The sequence below is a fragment of the Ornithorhynchus anatinus genome, chromosome 13 (assembly GCF_004115215.2).
Source record: "Ornithorhynchus anatinus isolate Pmale09 chromosome 13, mOrnAna1.pri.v4, whole genome shotgun sequence".
Lineage (NCBI taxonomy): Eukaryota > Metazoa > Chordata > Mammalia > Monotremata > Ornithorhynchidae > Ornithorhynchus > Ornithorhynchus anatinus.
In genome coordinates this window covers 37,572,846-37,592,700 of record NC_041740.1, presented here as the reverse complement: position 1 = coordinate 37,592,700, position 19,855 = coordinate 37,572,846, and the positions used below count along the sequence as shown (strand labels likewise).

The 19,855-nt window shown below is 56.5% G+C and overlaps 1 protein-coding gene across 4 annotated transcripts; it reads right to left on the bottom strand.

Annotated features, from left to right (window-relative positions):
* Positions 1–1,792: 1,792 nt before the first annotated feature.
* Positions 1,793–19,604, bottom strand: CASP2 (caspase 2). Of its 4 annotated transcripts, none has more exons than XM_029078328.1 (11): positions 19,560–19,604; positions 14,012–14,162; positions 12,835–13,002; positions 12,518–12,599; positions 11,795–11,889; positions 11,356–11,532; positions 8,931–9,059; positions 8,718–8,808; positions 5,123–5,272; positions 4,870–4,979; positions 1,793–3,097 (listed from the first exon to the last, which is right to left on the bottom strand). In XM_029078328.1, exons 2-11 carry the CDS (start codon positions 14,159–14,161, stop codon positions 2,975–2,977), a joined length of 1,275 nt encoding a protein of 424 aa, XP_028934161.1. In that variant the 5' UTR covers position 14,162; positions 19,560–19,604; the 3' UTR covers positions 1,793–2,974. The 4 variants fall into 4 exon arrangements, with proteins under 4 accessions (XP_028934161.1, XP_028934162.1, XP_007668397.1 ...); XM_029078329.2 differs by lacking the exon at positions 19,560–19,604 and adding an exon at positions 19,268–19,389; XM_007670207.3 differs by lacking the exon at positions 19,560–19,604 and adding an exon at positions 18,069–18,154.
* Between the last annotated feature and the right edge of the window lie 251 nt (positions 19,605–19,855).

Sequence of the window (19,855 nt, the reverse complement as noted above, 5' to 3'; positions counted from 1 at the left end):
CCTGTCCACAACAAGCTTACAACCTAGCTGAAAGGGGAAGAGGGGAGGGGATTTGGAAATATTAATTAATGGTATTTAAAGGAGCGCTTACCGTGTGCAGAGCCCTGGAGACAGAGGAGCCCCCACTCTCCCCCTCAATCACTGGTATTTACTGAGTGCTTACCGTGTGCAAAACCTGGAAGGTAGAGGAGCCTCCACTCTCTCCCCTTCCTCACCACAAAGCCTTCTCTCCACCTGAGTCTTCCCAACCTTCACATCCTCAGTGAGAAATGGGAGATGGAGACTCTCTTCCTCCAACTCCCCGCACGGCCAACCTGCCTCTTACCTCAGCAACTCAGGACCTCACCCGAGGGCAGGGGCCTGGTCGCTCTGGCAGCTCTCTAACCCCACCGGCCAACCCCGACCTGGCTCTTCGGGGGTGCTCCCTGCCAGCTCTCCCCTAGAAGCCCCCATTCCCGATCCCGGCATGTCGGCCTCAGCTTCTCCGGTCCCCTCCCTCGCTGCCCTTCCTGCCCCCGAGAGGCTGGGAGGTAGACCGGGAAGGGGGTGTTAATTTTAGAAGAGAATCCCAGGGCAGAAGGTGGGGAGGGGGAGGGGACAGAGCCGAGAAACCCAATCCCAGCTGCCCCACAGGAGAGAGGAGAGGCGCAGGGGAGGGAGGGAGGGGAAGGTGATCCTGGCTCAGGGATGGGATTTGACTCTCTGCTAACCCCAAAGGGTCACAGCTCCAGTGACAGCTTCTCCAACCCCCACATAGGCCCACCCCCATCCCCACACCGGTCCCTTGTTCCTGATTCTCTCAGCTCCTGCCTCTCCCTACCCCGGGCCTAGTTTATTTTAACGTCCACGTCCCCTTGCAGACCACAAACTGCTTGCGGGCAGGGATAGTATCTACCGACTCGATCGTATTATACTTTCCCAAGCGGCTCAGTTCTGGGCTCCGCACACGATAAGCAGCGTGGCCTAGTGGAGAGAGCACATGCCTTAGGGTCAGGGGGACCTGGGTTCTAATTCTGCCTCCGCCATGTGTCCGCTGTGTGGCCTTGGGCAAGTCACTTAGCTTCTCTTTGCCCCAGTTACCTCGTATGTCAAATAGGGATTAAGACGGCGAGCCCCATGAGGGACACTGATTGCGTCCAACCTGACTACCTTGTATCTACCCAGCACTTAGAACCGTACCCGGTACATACATATAGACTATATATAGTAAGCACTCGGTAAGTATCACTATTTAACTGATGTGACAATCTGCAGCTTCCCCTCTGGCCTTCAGGTGGGACAATTCCACCCCCCAAGCCCTCCTTCCGAGGAAGGGATTTCAGTCCCATCACCTCGTTCAGCTGTTCTAGCTCCAATCTAGCCTCCCCCGGTTCCGCCCACAAGCTCTGGGCCTTCACCCACCCCATCCTCTGTGAGAAAACCACCTGTCTCCCCCTCTCCCTACCACCCGCCGCTTTCTGAGCCCACTTCGGAGCACGTGCTCCCTAGCCCACCACCGGGGGAATAGAGCCTGAAAGGCCCTGACCCTCCACCCGAACCAGGCTCTCGGAGGATGAACAACTTCCTCCCTACTCCCACTCAGCGAACCACGCCGTCAGCCCCTCGGGGCAGCTGGAGAGGGCTGGACCCTCACGGTTTCCCCAGCAAGAGCGACTGGCAACAGATTTTGGAAAGGCAAGTTGATATTGGACTGGGGTGGCGCTGAGGGGATGAAAGAAAGGCCCAAGTCCTAGTGGTGGGGAGCGGGGACATCCTGGGACGAGGTGAGCCGTAAGGACAGAGGAGGCAGAGAGACTCCACAACAAAGATGTTTTTTATTATGGCACCTGACGGCAGTACAAAGCCCTGCATTGGGAAGCTGGGGGGCTCGGGCCCCGGTGCCCGGCCTGGATGTTTTCACCACACTGAAAGCGGGGAACGGATCCCTCCCGAGGGCCACCCTCCGCCCCATCCCTCAGCTTTCCCCGCACAACGCCTTTAACAGATAGATCAAACAAAAGGATTTACAAAACTTGGGTTATTTCCTTGGGGTCCAGATCCCCTGCCCAAAGGCTTCCTAAACAACTGCCCTGCGATTCCTAGATTGGGGCCAACAGGGTCTCCTCACCCTGGGGGCCCGGGCGGTGACCCTGTGGAGCTTTGGGCTACGGGAGTGAGGGTGAGCGGGGCAAGGCGGGCTGGCTCCCAGGGTCTTGTTCCAGCAAGGCAGTCTTACAGTACTGGAGGAGGGGATGCATAGGATGCATGCACGCACGCAAACACACACACACACACACTCTCTCACCTTCATACACACCAACACACTCTCACATCCTCATTCTGCCCTTGGTCAAGTCCAAATTCCCCACAGGCCCGCTCCACACCACACCATTTTGGCAGGGTGAAGGAGCCATGGGCTGATAAGAGGGGAGGCGGGGATGGGCATCAAGGTGTAAAAGCGATGTCCCAGGGCCCCAAGCGTGACGAGCCGTGCTACTCGGAGGAGCACCCCCGGAACCCTCTCCTGAAGTAGGGCTCGGGCAGCGACGTTTGAGGATTCTACCCGTCAGAGCCCGCCTCCCGGCACTGCAGGGTTGTGTCCGTAGCACCGCCCGCTCGCAGCGGGATGAAGGCCCCCAGGGCTCGGCTCGGGGACCCGGAAACTGTCCATTCCGCCGCCGCTCCTCAGCAGCGGCGCTGGGACGCTGCCAGCAGAGTGGCAGCCGGTGCGGTCATCCCAGTGGTGTGCTCCAAGTCCAGGAAGGGGAACCCCCAGCCTTGGGGAGAAGACAGGTCCAGGAGTGAGACGTTCCCAGAGCTTGAGCCTGGGGTGGAGAGGAGCGACGACCCCCCCGTGTCCCTGAGCCAATGGGTAAGATGGACGGGGAGCGACGACGAGACGGGGCGGGCACCTTGGGGGAGAAGGAACCGGCACGTCCGCCCAGGCCGCGGGGTTCGGCCGGGGAGGCCCAGGGAGGGGGCTGGTGACGCGGGCTCAGCGGCCCGGGAACAGGTAGAGGTGACGGCACAGAGTACTGCAGTACTCGGACATTTCTTTGCAGCGGTGAAACTCGGTGCCTGGGGCGTAGCCCTCCCGCTCCTTGATGAGGGCGTTGACCTGGGAAAGGGAAGAGATGCATCAGACAGACACCTACCCTGAAAGCGCCACGGGCCCGGCTGGCGGAATGGGGGAGAGCTGTCTCGATGCACCTGCCCCACCGGTTAGTTCGGGGTGAGGGCAAATGGTGCCGCTACCACCCGAATCCCAGCATTTATCATTCGGGACAGTGCTCTGCACATGATAATGATTATTATTATGGTTATTATTATGTTACTTGTTAAGCCCTTACTCTTCTAAGCACTGGGGTGGGTACGAGTTATTCGGGTTGGATAAAGTCCCTGTCCCACATGGAGCTCACAGTCTAAGTAGGAGGGAGTAGGATTAATGCTCATTTTACAGATGAGGTAACTGAGGCACAGAGAAGTGAAGAGACTTTCCCAAGGACACGCAGCAGAGAAGTGGTGAAGCGGAGATTAGAACCGAGGTCCTCCTCCCAGACCCGGGCTTTATCCATTAGGCCACGCTGTTTCTCTTACTAAGCCCTTAAAAACCACAATAATAATTATTCTATTCCTCCTTGACAACTGCATCAGCCTCTTCCCTGACCTCCCCTGCCTCCTGTCTCCCCACTCCAGCCCCTACTTCGCTTTGCTGTGTGGATTTTTCTCAAAAAAAAAATGTTCATTCCACATCTCCCCCTCCTCAAAAACTGCCAGCGGTGGCCCGTCCACCTCCACGTTAAACAGAAACTCCTTGCCGACAGCTTTAAGGCACTCGCTCATCTCTTCCCTTCCTACCATACCTTGCTGATCTCCAACTACTATCCACATCACACACTTTGCCCTTCTAAAGCCAACCTGCTCACCGTACCTCGATCTCGTCTCTCGCTCTCTGGCTTGGAACTCCCTCCCACTTCATATCCGACAGACCACTACTCTCCCCGCCTTCAAAGCCCTACTTTTCATCTCCTCCTAGACACCTTCCCTGACTTCCTTTTCCCTACACCCTCTGTCTCGCCGGTGCCCTCGGATCCGAATCCCTTAAGCGCACGACATTCACCTCACCCTCGGCCCCAAAGCGCTTATGCACATATCCTTGTACGCTGCCATTTCCCCTATCTGTAATTGATTTTAATGACTCCTGCTGAAGACTGTAAGAACAGAGGTCATGTCTACCTATTGTATTTTACTCTCCCAGGTGCTTAATACAGAGCTCGGGGAGGAAGAGAGTGCAGGGCAGGAAGGTAATGGAGGAGGTGAGGTGGGAATTGTAGCAATAATAACTGGGATTTGCTAAGCATTTAATATGTGCCACACACTGTCTGAAGCACGGGGGCAGACACCAACTAGTCAGGTCAGACAGAGTCCCTGTCCCATGTGGGGCTCACAATCTAAGGAGAATAATAATAATAATGTTGGTATTTGTTAAGCGTTTACTATGTGCAGAGCACTGTTCTAAGCGTGGGGTAGATACAGGGTAATCAGGTTGTCTCATGTGAGGCTCACGGTCTTAATCCCCATTTTACAGATGAGGTCACTGAAGCACAGAGAAGTGAAATGACTTGCCCACAGTCACCCAGCTGACAAGTGGCAGAGCCAGGAGGAAGAACGGTTATCGTCTCTCCATTTTTCAGGTGAGGAAACCGAGGCACAGAGGGGTTAAATGACTTACTCCGGGTCATACTGCACGCAAGGGGCGGAGCCGTGATCAGAATCGGGTCCTCTGACTCTCAGGCTCGTGCTCTTTCCACTAGGGCGCGGGTGGCTCACGGTGGAGGACGGGGGCAGATGGGGCAACGAACGGAGAGGCAAGAGGCAGGAGGGACTCACCTTGACCAGCATGTCGGCCACATGCATGTCCCGGGCGCTCTCGGCGAACACTTGGGTGAGGGCCTCGATGTACCAGGATCCCCGCTTGGTATTGCGCATGGCGGCTGTGCCTGCAACAAGATCGGGTAGGATGAACTTGTGGGGAGAAGGCGGGCCAGGTAGTACCTGGGCGATTGGTGTGCGTGTGAAGGAGGGAGGGGAAAGGCAGGAGCAGGGAGGGGAGGCAGTCTGCTCAACCCCAGGTCCCGGGTACCTTTGAGGCAGGCGTAGCCACAGATCATGTCGGAGCGTGTGGGCAGCCGCACTTTCAGCATTTCCTCCTTGCCGGCATCACTCTCCTCGCAGCCAGGGGAGGCCGCCCGCTCCTTCCCATCCCGTTGGTCTACCCCACGGTCCGTCTCATCTACAGGAGAGGTTGGCGGGGAGAGAGAGACAATCCAAGCCATCAACCCCTGCCCCGAGCCCCCGCGTGCCTGGGCGCCACCTCTCTCTGTTCGGAAAGGGGCATTTCCCGCTGCCACTGCCTAACCAGGAGGCGGAAATGAGCCGATGAGCTCCTCTGATTGCTACTGTGGAAAAGAAGAGGCTCTTGCTCCACTCGGACCTGGGACTGGTTCAGCCCAGGCCTCCCCTGGAGGGTCCAGGTCTGTTCCCAGCAGGTTCCACAAGGCTGTGAAACCATTCAGCCACGCCGGACCGGGGTTCTTGGGGAAGGCCAGGACAGAGGAGCCGCCCAGGTTAGTCCTGGGTCCATCTGGTAAAGCGGAGGTCCGTTTCCCGGAATCCCAGTCCTACGCTGAAAACTGGATCTAGGGGCTCGCAGAGCAGCCCCCTGGGCTCCCCGAGGGCCTTCGACCAGCCAGTCTCCTCCGAGTTCTGGGCGGTGGGGGTGAACTGGCACCAGCTGGCGTGCCCGGCTCCTCACATTCGGTGAGAGCAACCGGGAGTGGTCACCAGGAATTTAATGGCTTATCAGTTTTCCACTTCCTCTTTCCCATGGGAGGATTTCCTGCTGCTGTCTCAGCCAATAAATGCAAGTAGGCAGGAAGTGGAGGAAGAGTCGAGAGCATGCCCACCCCACAACAAAGGGACTGAGACCCATTATTAGGGCAATGGGACTCCCTGGCACTGAATCTCAGAAAGAGAGAGAGCGAGAGCCTAGATCCGCTGACGTTGGGCAGAGAGGGACTGCGGGGTGCCTACTCTGTTAAGAGGCTTTCAGCCCAGCCCGTTTCACCCCCGCATCCTCTGGTTATTGCCTCTTGTACTAGCTGTGGGGTGGGGGAGAGAATGAGGCACGATTATAGGGGAGAAGCCCCTCAGCCAGGTTACAGTACCTGCTGAAAGGGGCACAGGATACCCCCGGCCCCTTCCGGAGGGCAGTTTAGGGCGGAGAGGCCAAGGGGCAAGGCAAACTGGACTCAGGAAATCAAGAGCCTGCTGATCTGTTTCTTGCCCAGATTCTTCTCCCACAGCCCATCTGAAGCCCCAGGCGTCAACTCTAGCCCTCCTGGGAGAGGCGTGGGCCGAGTCCGGGAGCCTGCTTAGGGGCTCTAGATTTTTGCCCAGTCCTAGGAATCCGGCCTCTTGCTTCCTACCTCCCCATTCCCCAGCACGGATCTGAGAGCTTCCGTACGGAGTCAAGAGTGGAGGTAGGAAGAGGGCCGACATAACCGCCCGGGATGAAAGCCTGGGGCCTGGCCAAATGGAACCTCTTTGGGTTCGGGTCGACCTGCGGGTCCCGGAACTGGCCAGTCTGGGCCAAAGCAGAAGCCAGCCTGGGCTGGGGGCCGGCTTTCAGTGGAGCGGTAAGACTGCCTGCCTGGCACAGGTGGCACTTTGCACACGCGTGGCTTCCCTCCCAGCATCCACTGGGATGAACGGCGCCTCAGACCCGGCTGCTGCCATCCTGGGACTCCGCTTCGGTTGGGCCCCAAAATCAGTCTGGGCAGTTCCCTAAGTCGGCTCCACCAGCCAGCCCCAGCCAAGCCCACACAAGGCCCCAAGCTCGGTCAGAACAAATCAAGCCCAACCTCATCTCCAGAAAGGTAGGGCTGCCATTTGGGCAACTGTCCCAGAGACTGCTGGGATTTGTACTTCCAAAAACCACCAGAGCAGCTGTGCCGGCTCTTGGCCCCTACCACAAGTTTCCCAGCCCAGGGAAACCTGGAATGGAAGCCTGGGGGTCGGGGTGGGTAGGGGCGGGGCACCTTTTCTAAATGTGCTCCTCCTACACACTGGGCATGGAACACAGGGCAAGGAAGAAACTCTTCGACAACACAGACGAGTCATGCCGAGAGGGGATGGGAAAGAGGGGCTGTGAACTTAGGAGACGATGAGATGATTAAGGAGAGCTGCCCCACCTTAGGAAGGGTCTCCCCAAGAAGACAGCTTGTCTCCCTAGTTCCCTGCAGGATATGGGGTTTTTGACGGGTGGTGGTGCTGGCTCTCATCTAGGGAAGCAACACAGTCTCATGGAAAAGACATGCATCTGGGAATTGGGAACTCTGAGTTCTAGGGCCAACTCTGCCACTCATCTACCAGGTGACCTTGGGGAAGTCACTTCCCTTCTCTGGACCTGCTCCTCATCTGTAAGATCTGTTTTTTCCTACTTCAGACTGTGAGCCCCATGCGTGACAGGTACTGTGTCCAACCAGATTATCTTGTATCTACCCAAGTGCTCAGGACAGTGCTGGGCACCCGTTAAGTGCCTAACAATGTACCGCACTAATTCACCGGGTTGCTGTGAGGATACGATGAGATAAATGAAGTGAAAGCACTTTGGAAAAATAAAAGTGCCCTATAAAATCAAAATATTATCATCGTCACCACCATCGCCCTGTTGCCCCAGCGCACGTTCCCAGCCTGGGGGAATGACAGTCCGGGAGACGAACGGACCTTCCCTCCCTCCCTCCCTCCCCTCCCAGGCCGCTCTGCCTGATCAGAGACAGCGGGACGGGAAACCGCTGCGAACACCTCTTCCCTGTCGCTCTGCTGGTACTGGGCTACATTCCTGCACCCCAAGAAGGGCGGTTGACAGGTAAGGAAGACCGTGTCCCTCAAGGCGTGGAGAAACTGTGTAATCGCATGCTCCAAGAATTAGGCGATGAGGTTGTGTGTTGCGACAGCCCCATGGGTTGCGGGGTCTAAGCCTTTTTGGGAACAGAGTCGGCTCCGTGCGGGGACAAGAACGGGGAGGGCCGCTCTGGGTGAAGGAGCAGAAGCGACACAAACGGTGACGAGGAGACGGAGGACAAACTGCACTGGGCCTTCATCGCTCAGTCACCCTGGCCAGGGGAGTGAGTATTGGAGACGACGGGCGTCTCGGGGGCAGAGGGCGTGGGGGAAAGGAGAGAGGAAAGAGGGACAAGGAGCAGCCAGAGAGACGGGCACAGCCGCGGAATGAGAAAGGAAAGCAGAGGATCCCGGGGGTGGTGCAAGTGGAAGTGGAAGGGAAGAGAGAGAAAAGAAAGAGACCAACGGCAGGCAGCCCACGGGTGGGGGGGACGGTCCCAAAGACAGCGACAGAGAAATCCAGGGGCAGAGAGATTTGGGGGGTTGAGGATCGAGGGCAGGATGTGGAGGTGAGAGAGAGAGCGAGAGCGAGAGGGCACTGACTAGTCTGAGAACCAGGGGCTGCCCCAGTCCCAGTACACCCCATGCAGAGCGAGAGGCACTTACAGAGCGAGAGAGGCGGTGGCAGCAGTGAATAGAGGAAGGTGCCCGCGGGATCCGATGGCACCTGAGAGGAGCAAACAGGACAGTGAGAGCCGGCAGGAGGGGCCGCCCGGGAGCTGGGGCCCGGGAGCCGGGGCCCGGCCACCTGGCCGCCCGGCTGGGACACTCACCTCCGCGGCAGGCCTGGATGAAGAACATCTTGGGCTTGTTCTGCAGGCTGGGACAGTTGGCGTTGTCAAAGAGCCGGAAAACCTCCTGCAACTGCCGCGGGAGAGAGGATCAATGAGAGGGGCGGGGCCCGGGGAGCCCACCCCGGACCTGACCCGAGACCACCCGGCCCGGGGTCGGCCGGGGAACCAAGGAGCGGATGGGCAGCCGGGTACCTGGAGCAGTTTGCCGTCCACGCCGTAGATGCCGCCCTCCACGCCGTGGGAGAGAAGGGCCACGACGCACGAGTCTGTGAACCTGTGACGTGGCGACTGGGCAAAGTTGTGGAGTTTCTCCTGCATCTCCTGGGACGGGAGGGGAGGAGAGGGGAAGGGAGAGAAAAGGCTCATTCCAGCCTTTTGGCTGTGGGGACGGGAAAGGAGGAGGGATGTGGGACGACTAGCTTGGCAAGGGTGCACAAAGTGGCTAATTTCTCAGTCAGCTGCCGCGAATCTGCGCTCTACTCTGCACGCTGGGCTGGGTAAAGGGCAGGGAGCAGGCGGTGGTGGGTGCTCTTCTTTAGGCTTTTTTTGTCTTAGAGGGCACGGTCACGACTGATTAGGTTTCTTGGGAAAAAATGCTAATTCTGCTTTTTATTTGATGATTATAAAACCATAAAGGATCTCCCCCACCCTCGGGCCATCTGTTACCTCACTCACACCCTCTAATAGAAGGGAAACCTCCAGGAATTCAGGCAGAAGGGGTGAGATAAGCTTAGTTCCAAAGGATGTTTATTCAGCCTGGACAAAATACCACGCTTATTGTTTCATCTGCTCCACCCAGGTTTTGAAAAATGAAAACCGTTTTTTCCCTAAACGTTCTCTTTCAAAGCTTGGATGCGTTTTCTACATAACCCCCCGGGGTTGGAGCAGGAGTTCAAGCATGAGAGGCACCCACCGGACAGCTGGCCTTGGGTCAGGTGGGTACCCCCTCTGGGACGCCCCCTCGCCCCATTTCTTGTGTCACCAGTAGATAATAATAATAATGTTGGTAGTTGTTAAGCGGTTACTATGTGCAAAGCACTGTTCTAAGCGCTGGGGAAGATACAGGGTAATCAGGTTGTCCCACATGGGGCTCACGGTCTTAATCCCCATTTTACAGATGAGGTAACTGAAGCACAGAGAAGTTCAGTGAGTTGCCCACAGTCACACAGCTGACAAGTGGCAGAGCCGGGATTTGAACCCATGACCTCCGACTCCCAAGCCCTGGCTCTTTCCACTGAGCCACGTTGCCTAGAGCCACTGTGGCCGAAAGGCGGGCCTGTGCCGAGGTGAGATGGGGTCAGTCTGGGGGTCTGGGTGCACCGATCCAGCGCTCAGGCATTCCTGCTGCCAGCCCACTTGGCTAATTCAGCCTCCTCAGCCTTGGAGGTGGCACCTTAACAGGCTCAGCTGCTGCCTATCAGCTCATCCTACTAGCTTATAAGATGCCAGCAAGAAGCAAGGGCTGGGCCCCGGCCAGCAGAAATGGTGATTGAGCATCTTGACCGGAGGCGGGGATTTCCGGGACCTGGGCTGTCAGTATGCTCTGTTCCTCATTTGGCCCTAACTTCTTTTTACCGGCTCTTCAACTCTGCTGCCCAAGGGGCAACTTGATACAATCAAAAGGGATGATGCAAAAGGTCACAGGTGATGCAAGAGGGCACCATGCCTTAACTTCTCCCTCCCCAATCTCAAGTAAGTGTGTGTGTGTGTGTGTATAAAACCAGCAGGCTTTGGGTACAATCCTTCTCTGGCAGACCTAGCCAAGGCTGCTCCTTCATTCTCCGGGGAGTATTTAAATTGAGCAGACAGGACAAAAGCTCTGGGGAATGTCTGCTTCCCTCACACAGGAAATGCACAGATCTTCTCCTTTGAGATGTGATCCAAACCCCTGCTGGGACACCCCACCCAGATGCTTCTATTTAAATAGGAATGCAGCCCATTCCCCCACATTAGCATCCATAATAAGGTAAGTGGCCCAGCCCCATGAGCCCCCAGGGTCTGCAAATGTAGGTTCCTGCTTTATGGGGGAACTGGGGTGGGGGTGGGGAGGAACACCCGGGCCTGGATCTGATCACTTTCACTTTCCATCACCTGTTTGCTCAATTTATGACGACAGAAGGGGAGGAGTGGAATGTGCAAGGAGACCAGGTGGGTAGAGCCCTGCCTAGGCCAGGCTGTGGAATGTTAGGCCGATGCCATTATCCGACTCATATCAAGTCGATGTGCAGGAAGGAATCAGAGTGACTCCCTTCCGGGCCCTCGGAACAGTAGCTTGGGCCACGCTATCAGAGAGATGGGGGTCAAGTCCAGGTCCTCGCTGGGCTTTGAGTCTCAGATACAGTACACGTGGAGTGTTACTACCCAAGGAACTGGGAAGGGGGAGAGGGCGGGCAGGTCTGAAAAAGGAGGAGGAGAGGCAGGAGGAGGAGGAGACACAGAGGCCCAGGGCCACATGGGTCAAAATACTGAGAGATATTTTCAAGCTATCCCATTCCCCCATGAGAGGACGTGGGTCCCGGGAAGGTAATGAAGGAGATGGGCAGGCACCGAGGCCTTCCACTGGGCAGTCTGGCTGAGTGGGTCCATCGCGCTTCCCTCCCGCCCCCGCCCCGGGTACCTGGGCAGTCTGATCTCGCAGGAATTCAACGCTGTAGTCCAGGTGCTTGAAGAGGGTGATCAGAGCGTTGTGGTCCACGTCCCCGCCTGAGCGGAACTCCAGGTCTTTCTCCCCGTTGAAGCGCATGTTGCTGAGCACCAGGGCCAGGCCTCGGGGTCGGGATTCTAACCTGTAGGCCTGAGGAGAAGCTGGTGAGAGGCTGAGAGGTTCGGGGCACACAGGGTCTAGTGGCCTGCTCCTCGGCCCTGCCCGCTGTGAGGGCTCGGTAGGAAGAGGGTACCCGCGGGGGAGAGGATGCAGGGCGGTGGGTCTGATCTGGAGGGCGGAGGGTGAGCCCCTCTAGTCTCAGGATTGGAGAGAGTTGACAGGACGACGGAATCTAAGACAACCCAGGGACAGGGATCCTGGCCTCCCTTCAACCTTGCCCAGAGGTGCTCACCAGGTGGTGGTGTACGCGGTAGAACTCCGGTGTACAAGGCTTCACCTGGGGGCAGGGCGGCCCGTCCCCATTATCCAGGGAGTGCTCCATTTCCTCTGAGAAACAGACAGAGACAGACAAGGAATGAGCTCAGAGCACCGGGAGCTCTCAGTGGATGCCACAGGGAGCCTAGCTGATGGGCTTGGGCAGCTCTGCTTTTTCCCTACCATGCTAAGGCCTCTCGGGCAAATGATTTGATTGCTTGATTAACTGATGACTGGTCCTCGGCTCGGCTTTGGGCAAAATGGCTAAGGATTGTTGGGGAGGCAGACTGACGCTAGGGTTGGGACTGCGGAGCTGATGACGTGCGTGTGAAGGGGAAGTGGGAGAGGATGCTCCGATCCCCAGGCCTGAGCCCCGGGAGGCCAAACTCCCTGCGGAGGAAGAGGAGGGAAGAAGTAAAGGGATTGACCGGTTGACTGAAGTTCTTGCAGCCCAGAGGCTGATAGCACAAGTGCGGAGGGAAGCCAAATGAGGAGAATCCAATCAGGATGGCCATAGGCCGAGGGCCCCCGACCGGGTACTTTTCCCCAGGCAGCAGGTCGCCGACAGACAGCGCTGGCTGCAGCCTGGAGTTCCCTAGGACCATAAGGAAGGGGCAAACTACCACCGGGCACACCGAAACGGAAGGCAGGGAGGGCAACCCGCGCCACCTGCCCCCGAGCCTGCCTGCTAGTTCCTCACCTTCAGAGAGGCGCGGCTTTTTGAGGGTGAGGCCCGACTCGTGGGTTGGAAATGGGAGACTTGAGTCGTAGTCACAGCCCAACTGCAAAACAAACACCCTTAGCGCCAGAAGTCAAACGGGGCCGCCAATGGAGGCTATTTCAGCTTTTGACAATCATAAGCTTCCTCAGACCCTTCTACGCCTACCCCCTCTCCTCCCCCCGTCCCCGGCCTCGTCCCACCAGAGATCCTTCTCCCAACCCAAAGCGCAGGCACAGTTCGCCAAAGGATCCTCCCCAGGTTTCTGTCCCCTCCCCCTGGGTCCCCAGGGCCCCTACCGCCGTAGACGGGGGAGACAGGTTGGAAAGGGTTCTATACAGCAGGTCCTGCAGGTGTCCCTGCTTCGTCTCCCGCAGGGCCGCACAGAAAGCATCGAAGGCCTTGGGGCCCCGTTTGGGCAGCAGGTTGAGAAACTCCACGTTCTGGCTGAAGCTCCCCGCTTTGGCCTGGAGGAGAAGGTGGCGGGCAGAAAGCATCAAAGACAATCAGAGAGCATTCATTTTTCTGCTCGGCCCATCGTGACCCCCTTCCCTACAGCAGAAAGTCTCCCGGGAAGACTCTTCTCCACCCTACCCTGGAATCTTGAGGAGGACCCCGCTTCTTCTCCCCATCTTTTTTGGGAGGCAGCATGGCTGTGGGTAAGTCACAACCTCACTACGCCTGTTTCCTTATCTGTTCAAAGCGGATACCCTACGTTCCCTCCCACTGACATCGTGAGCACTGGTTGGGGCAAGAACCGTGCGTCCAATTTGATGGTGGTGATCGTGAATCCACCCAGTGCGCGGCACAGTTCTGGGTACAGAGTCTGAGCTCAATCAATGCCAGGATTATTGTTATTTTTTTTCTTGGTCCTAAAGTCCTGTCTCCATTTTTCTGGAGTCCCGAATAAGGTCCTTTACACTTCCCCAGCTCATGCCAGGGCCAGTGCACGATCGAGAATCAGCGGCAGATTATTCAAACCAGTCAGGGAGAGGGGAAGGTAAGAAGGAAGGCTGAAGAAGCTCCATCTGAACACGAAGACGGCCACCCGCTCTACCGGATGGGTACAGGTCCTGAGGACCCTGGGAGACTCTTGGACGACTCTAGGTTCCCCTCGCTCCTGACCCTCACTGTTCTGTGGGCCTGAGGATGAGGTCCGCCATTTCACCAAACACCTCGGACCTGTCCGTAACGGCGTGAACTCTTAAGGGTCCAGAACTCGCCCAATCTCCCGGGGGTTCTCCACCCTCCCAGAGGACCCTGGAAGAGGTCTCCGGAAGGTGGCTCGGGACGGACTTGTCCATTTCTGACCCGAACCGTGAAGGCGGGGAGAGAAAGGGGCCCCAGAGGGCTTACCGTCCGCCGCTTCTACCCCTGTCCGCAATCGCTCATACCTTGGGGACGGCGCCCAGGCAATTACTCATACCCTCAGGACCCTTTAGGCAGTCCCACCTAGAACCCAGGCCAGGTGTATACCTGGATGAGCTCCCTCATCTCCATGGTGATGACATCCTTCTCCAGCAGGTGCTCCAACAGCTCGCTCAGCATCAGCTGCTTGGCAAGCGCCACTCGGTTCTTCTTCAGGGCCTCCTGGTGGCAGGGCTGCATGCCACACATGCCCAGCATCCTGCCCAGGGGAGGGACAGACAGCGATGGGGAGGACTCTCTAAGGGCTCCTTCGCCTTGCCCAAACCTGGGGCTTTGAAGCCGGGTGGGGCGGCACCAGGGACTGACGAGCGGGGACAGGGGGAGTGCTCTGAGTGCCGGCTGCCTCCCCGAACCGTCGGGGGAGGACGGTTTCCCTTGAGCCCCAGACCCCACTCAGGAGTAGCAGTCTGGCCGAGTGGAAAGGACACAGGCCTGGGGTCAGGGGACCCGGGTTCTAATCCTGGTTCTCCCTCTCGCCTGTTGCATGATCTTGGGTAAGTCACTTCACTTCTCTGGGTCGTCATTACCTCATCTAATAATAATAAAGTTGATATTTAAGTGCTTACTATGTGCAGAGCACTGTTCTAAGTGCTGGAGTAGATACAGGGTGATCAGGTTGTCCCACGTGAGGCTCAAAGTCTTCATCCCCATTTTACAGATGAGGTAACTGAGGCACAGAGAAGTGAAGTGACTTACCCACAGTCACACGGCTGACAAGTGGCAGAGCCGGGATACAAACACGTCCTCTGACTCCCAAGGCCGTGCTCTTTCCACTGAGCCACGGTGCCTCTCATCTGTAAAATGGGAGCTACTATTCCTCCCCTTAGGCCCCATGTGGGACAGGGACAGTGATGAGCTTGTATCTACCCCAGTGCTTAGTACAGTGCTTGGAATATAGTGTGCTTAACAAATACTACCTTACTACCTAGGGAAGCAGAGTGGCTCAGTGGAAAGAGCTTGGGCTTCGGAGTCAGAGGTCATGGGTTCAACCTCCTGCTCTGCCACTTGTCAGCTGTGTGACTGTGGGCAAGTCACTTCACTTCTCTGTGCCTCAGTTACCTCATCTGTAAAATGGGGATTAACTGTGAGCCTCACGTGGGACGACCTGATTACCCTGTATCTCCCCCCAGCGCTTAGAACAGTGCTCTGCACATAGTAGGCGCTTAACAAATTCCAACATTATTATTATTACTATTACTATTATTACTAGGGCCCCCCCCTGCCCCAGTGCAGGCTCACGGGTTCCACAGTAGGAAGAGAAGGCTGACAGGGGCAGAGGCCCCTTCTGACCTCTAAGAGCCACTCTGGAGAGTGACTTCAAGAGGACTCCCTGCTGAAGGAAGCTTTGGATGGGGTCGAGGAAACCCAAGAGGAAGGAACCTGGGTAGCTTCAGAAAGTGACCAACCCGGGACTTGGTGCGTGTTTGAAAAGAACTGCCTGGAAAGCAGAGGTTGGAAAACCCTGAATGGAATGACTGTGGATGAGGATCGGTATAGCAGGAAGCGGGGGGGCGGCAGGGAGGTTGGGTAATAATAATAATGATGACGGTATTTGTGAAGCACTTACTATGTGCCAGGCGCTGTACTAAGCGCTGGGGTGGACACAAGCAGATCGAGCTGGACAAAGTCCCTGTCCCACGGAAGGCTCACAGTCTCACTCCCCATTTTAAAGATGTGGTAACTGAGGCACAGAGAGGTGAAGTGAATTGCCCAAGGTCACACGGCAGACAAGTGGTGGAGTGGGGATTAGAATCCACGACCTTTTGACTCTCAGGCCCATACTCCATCCACTACGCTATGCTGCTTTGCCAGGAGATTCCTGAAGTCAAATCTTGAACCTTAGAGGAATAAATGGGGGCAAAAGCGAGGGGATCTCTGTTCTCCTTGGTTGCAGGACCATCAGGTTTGGAACAGGACATTCTCCCCAAGTGCTTAATACAGTACCCTGGACACAGTAAGCACTCAATGAATACCACTGTTTGATTCCCACCCAACTTCCTTTGCTCTCCCCAGTAACTTTGGTTCCCCAAAGACCCAGCCCGAATCTCTTCATCTGGCAGCAAAAGGGGGACTCTAACTGGGGAAGCCAGCCAGAAATCAGGGGGTCAGGAAGGACCACTTTCGGGGTCCATAGTCTTCACAGCTATCGAGGCTGAGGAAACCCCTGACCCTGGATCTCCCACGAGTTCCCCGTCCTGCTCGAAACACTTCAGTGTACTCAGGACTGCATTCTATCAATTGGATGTCACCCAAGAGACTATTTCTGTCCCGCTCTGGGTCAGTCAGGACACCACTGCCTCTGGACACGAGGACACCCAGAAACGTTAAAACCCATAACTTGCCCCCTTCCCTCCCCGCCCCCTTCCCCACTGCCCACAAAAGCAGTGTCTGGCCAAGTGGACACAAGAGGGGAACGAGGGAGGGGGGTTAGAGGAAAAGCGTCTATCTCAGGCGCTCTTCGGTATCGACCACTTCAAAGGAGACCACCGGCTCCTTACTGATTTACGCCACAGAGGGAAGCAGGGAATGCCAGAGAACCAAACCGGCAGCCTTTGCCCAACAGATTTGGGGGATGACTCATACTTCCTGGGCCAAAAGACCGATGGCAGCGATTCCCAAGCCTTCTTGGATCCTGACACTGTTTAAGTCCTAACCACAAGCTGGATTTTCAGAAACTGCAGGAATCTAGAGATGTTGACAGAACTGACTGGACCCCGGGGAATCTAGTAGGAAAATCTCTAGTCCAACATCTGGCAGGGCAAGAACCTGGCAGCTGCACACAATAGCCACAGAGTCAGCCAGGCCTGGGAGAAGTCAATACACTGTGTCCGGACTGTGGCAATATTCATTCATTCAATAGTATTTATTGAGCGCTTACTATGTGCAGAGCACTGTACTAAGCGCTTGGAACATACAAATCGGCAACAGATAGAGACAGTCCCTGCCCTTTGACGGGCTTACAGTCTAATCGGGGGAGACGGGCAGACAAGAACAATGGCAATAAATTATCCTGTGTCTGCTCCAGTGCTTAGCACAGCGTTCGGCACATGGTAAGCGCTTAACAAATGTCACAATTCTTATTACACTGAAATCACCAGCAGCCCAACCATTTGCAGTACGCCGTGTGAGCAATAGGATGATCCAGGGCTCTAAGCTGGGGTGCGTTAAACTAGGGCACGACTAGTCTCTGGGTGTGGTGGATTGCACATATTCAGTTCAACCCACAAATTCAATCTGTCACCAAATGCTGTCGGTTCTTCCTACACATCACTAAAATCTACCCTTCCCTCTGTGAGCCTCACGTGGGACAATCTGATTACCCTGTATCTACCCCAGCGCTTAGAACAGTGCTCTGCACATAGTAAGCGCTTAACAAATACCAACATTATTATCCAATGCTGATCGAAGCACCTACCGTATCCCACCTTGACTACTGCGTCAGCCTCCTCGCTGACCTCCCTGTCTCCTGCCTCCCCCCGCTCCGGTCCAAACTACGCTCTACGGCCCAGACCATTTGTCTAAAAAATGTTCGGTCCGTTTCTCCCCACGCTTCAGGGACCTCCAGCGGCTGCCCATCCACCTCCGTATCAACCAGAAACTCCTTGAAAGCACTGGTTCCCCTTGCCCCCTCCTCCTTACCTCGCTGATTTACCACTACAATCCAGCACGCTCACTCTACTCCTCTAATGCCACCTTATTAACTGTACCTTAATCTCATCTATTTTACCGTACCTCAAAATCTTCTATCCTGCTGACCTCTCCCTGATATCCTGCCTCTGGCCTGGAACTGCCTTCCCATTACTATACGACAGACCACAGCTCTCCCCACCTCCAAAGTCTTAGTAAAATCATATCTTCCCCTCCTCTCTCACCCTTCCCTGGCCCTCGGATTTATACCCCCACCCTCAGCCCGACAGTACTTTTGTATACATTTGGAATTTCTTTTACTGTCTGTCTCTCCCTCCAGAGTGAAATCTCCTTATGGGCAGAGAACATGTCTACCAACTGTTATACTGCACTCTCCCGAGTCCTTAGTACAGTGCTCTGCACGCAGTAAGCACGCAATAAATACGACTGACTGAAATGCCCTCTCGGGCTCCTTTACCAGTAAGAAATGCCTTGAGGCTGGGCTGGGAACTGGTTAAACCATGGACTTCTTGCAGCTGGGACGCAGCCTTCTCTCTGCAGAAAGTGTTCACCAGCATGGTAAGCAGGAAATGCAGGTACTTCCTCTGAGCAAGATGGCTACGCACTTCACCATTTAAGGCTCCAGCTTCAACCGCCAATACCACTGCAGCGGAAGAGTCCTTTATACCCCTGGAATTAGTGTCAGCCTTAAAGCGGGTCGACAGAGCACAAGATCCAGATGTGGTCCTAATCCCACCTCTGCCGCCGGCCTGCTGCGTAACCGAGAGCAAGTCACTTTAACCTCTCTGTGCCTCAGTTTTCTTGTCTGTAAAATGGAAAGATATACTTGCTCTTTCTCCCTCTCTAAACTGTGAGCCCCGTGTAGGCAAGGACCGTCTTGGATCCACTCCAGTGCGAGGTACATTATCAACCCAGCTCTCTACCCATCCTAATCCTCTTTCCTCCTCCTCTTCCCTTTATCCGCATCCTTTTCCCATTACCATGGTTTTCCTTTTCCTCCACCTTCTTCCTTCCTTCCTCCGTGAAACCAGGTAAGTGGCAGGGCCTAGTGGAAAGAGCCCAGGACTGGGAGTCGAGACATCTGGGTTATAACTCTAGTCCCAACACTAACCTGCTGTGCGACCTTGGGTAAACCACTTAGCTTCTGTCCCTCACTTTTCTCATCTGGAAAATGGGGATAAAATACCTGCTCATTCTCCCTCGGCCTCGGACCGTGAGTCCCGTGTGAAGAGGAACGGGGTCCAACCCGATTATAGATCGGGGAAGCAGCGTGGCTTAGTGGAAAGAGCACGGGCTTGGGAGTCAGAGGAACTGGGTTCTAATCCCGGCTCCGCCACTCGTCTGCTGTGTGACCTCGGGCAACCTGTTTAATTAAGTTCTCTGTGCCTCAGTTACCTCATCTGTAAAATGGGGACGAAGACCGTGAGCCTCCCCGATCACCTTATATCCCCTCCAGAACTTAGAGCCGTGCTTAGCCCATAGTAAGCGCCCAACAAATGCCATTATTATTATCATTATTATTATTAAATACGACTGAATTGAATTCTCTGTGCCTCGGGGACCCCACCTGTAAAATGGGGACGAAGCCCAAAAGCCCCACGTGAGCCCACCCGATCACCCTGGATGGCCTTCGGCGCTTAGAACAGGGCGCGGCACCTGGCGCTGGAGAAATCTGGTCATCATTATCACCGGCCCAGGGCAAGTGTTGAACAGATATGACTGTTAGTGAAGAGCAGGTGCCGCCGAGGGCTTCGCGGGCCCAGTTGGCCTGACTGGCCGAAGAGGAGTCTGGGAGTTGGGCGGAGAGGGGGGTGATGGGAGGCTGCGGCCCGGGAAGGGAGGTGCTGGACGATGCTCTGACAGGAATGAAGCGAGGACCGCCCGATCCCGGCCAATGGGGCCCGTCCCGAGGCTCCCTGAGGCCGCCCCTTCCCCTCACGCTACTCACCTGCCCCCCGCGCCTACGGCCGCCGCCACCGCACCGGGCGGGACGGGGCGGGGCGGGCTCCCGCTTGGCCCCGCGCGCCCCCGCGCGCGCGCTCCGCCGCCCTTTCCCGCCTTCGCCGGCGGGCGCGCGCCCGCGGCCCCCTACGTCAGCCGAGGCCGAGCGAGCGGCCGCCCGCGCGCCTGCGCCCCGCGCCTGCGCCCCAGCCGCCGGCAGGAGGGCGGGGAGCCGCGCGCGCGCGCCGATTCCCGCGGAAACTGGCGTGACGTCACCCCCTCGCTCGGGCTCCCCCTCCCTCC

Coding starts and splice junctions, on each gene's coding strand:
- CASP2 (XM_029078328.1), bottom strand. CDS start 14,161: ATGCTGGGCATGTGTGGCATGCAGCCCTGCCACCAGGAGGCCCTGAAG. Junction 12,600..12,834: donor TGTCTCCCCCGTCTACGGCG/GTAGGGGCCCTG, acceptor TTTGTTTTGCAG/TTGGGCTGTGACTACGACTC. Junction 5,273..8,717: donor CATCCAGGCCTGCCGCGGAG/GTGAGTGTCCCA, acceptor CCTCTCCTGTAG/ATGAGACGGACCGTGGGGTA.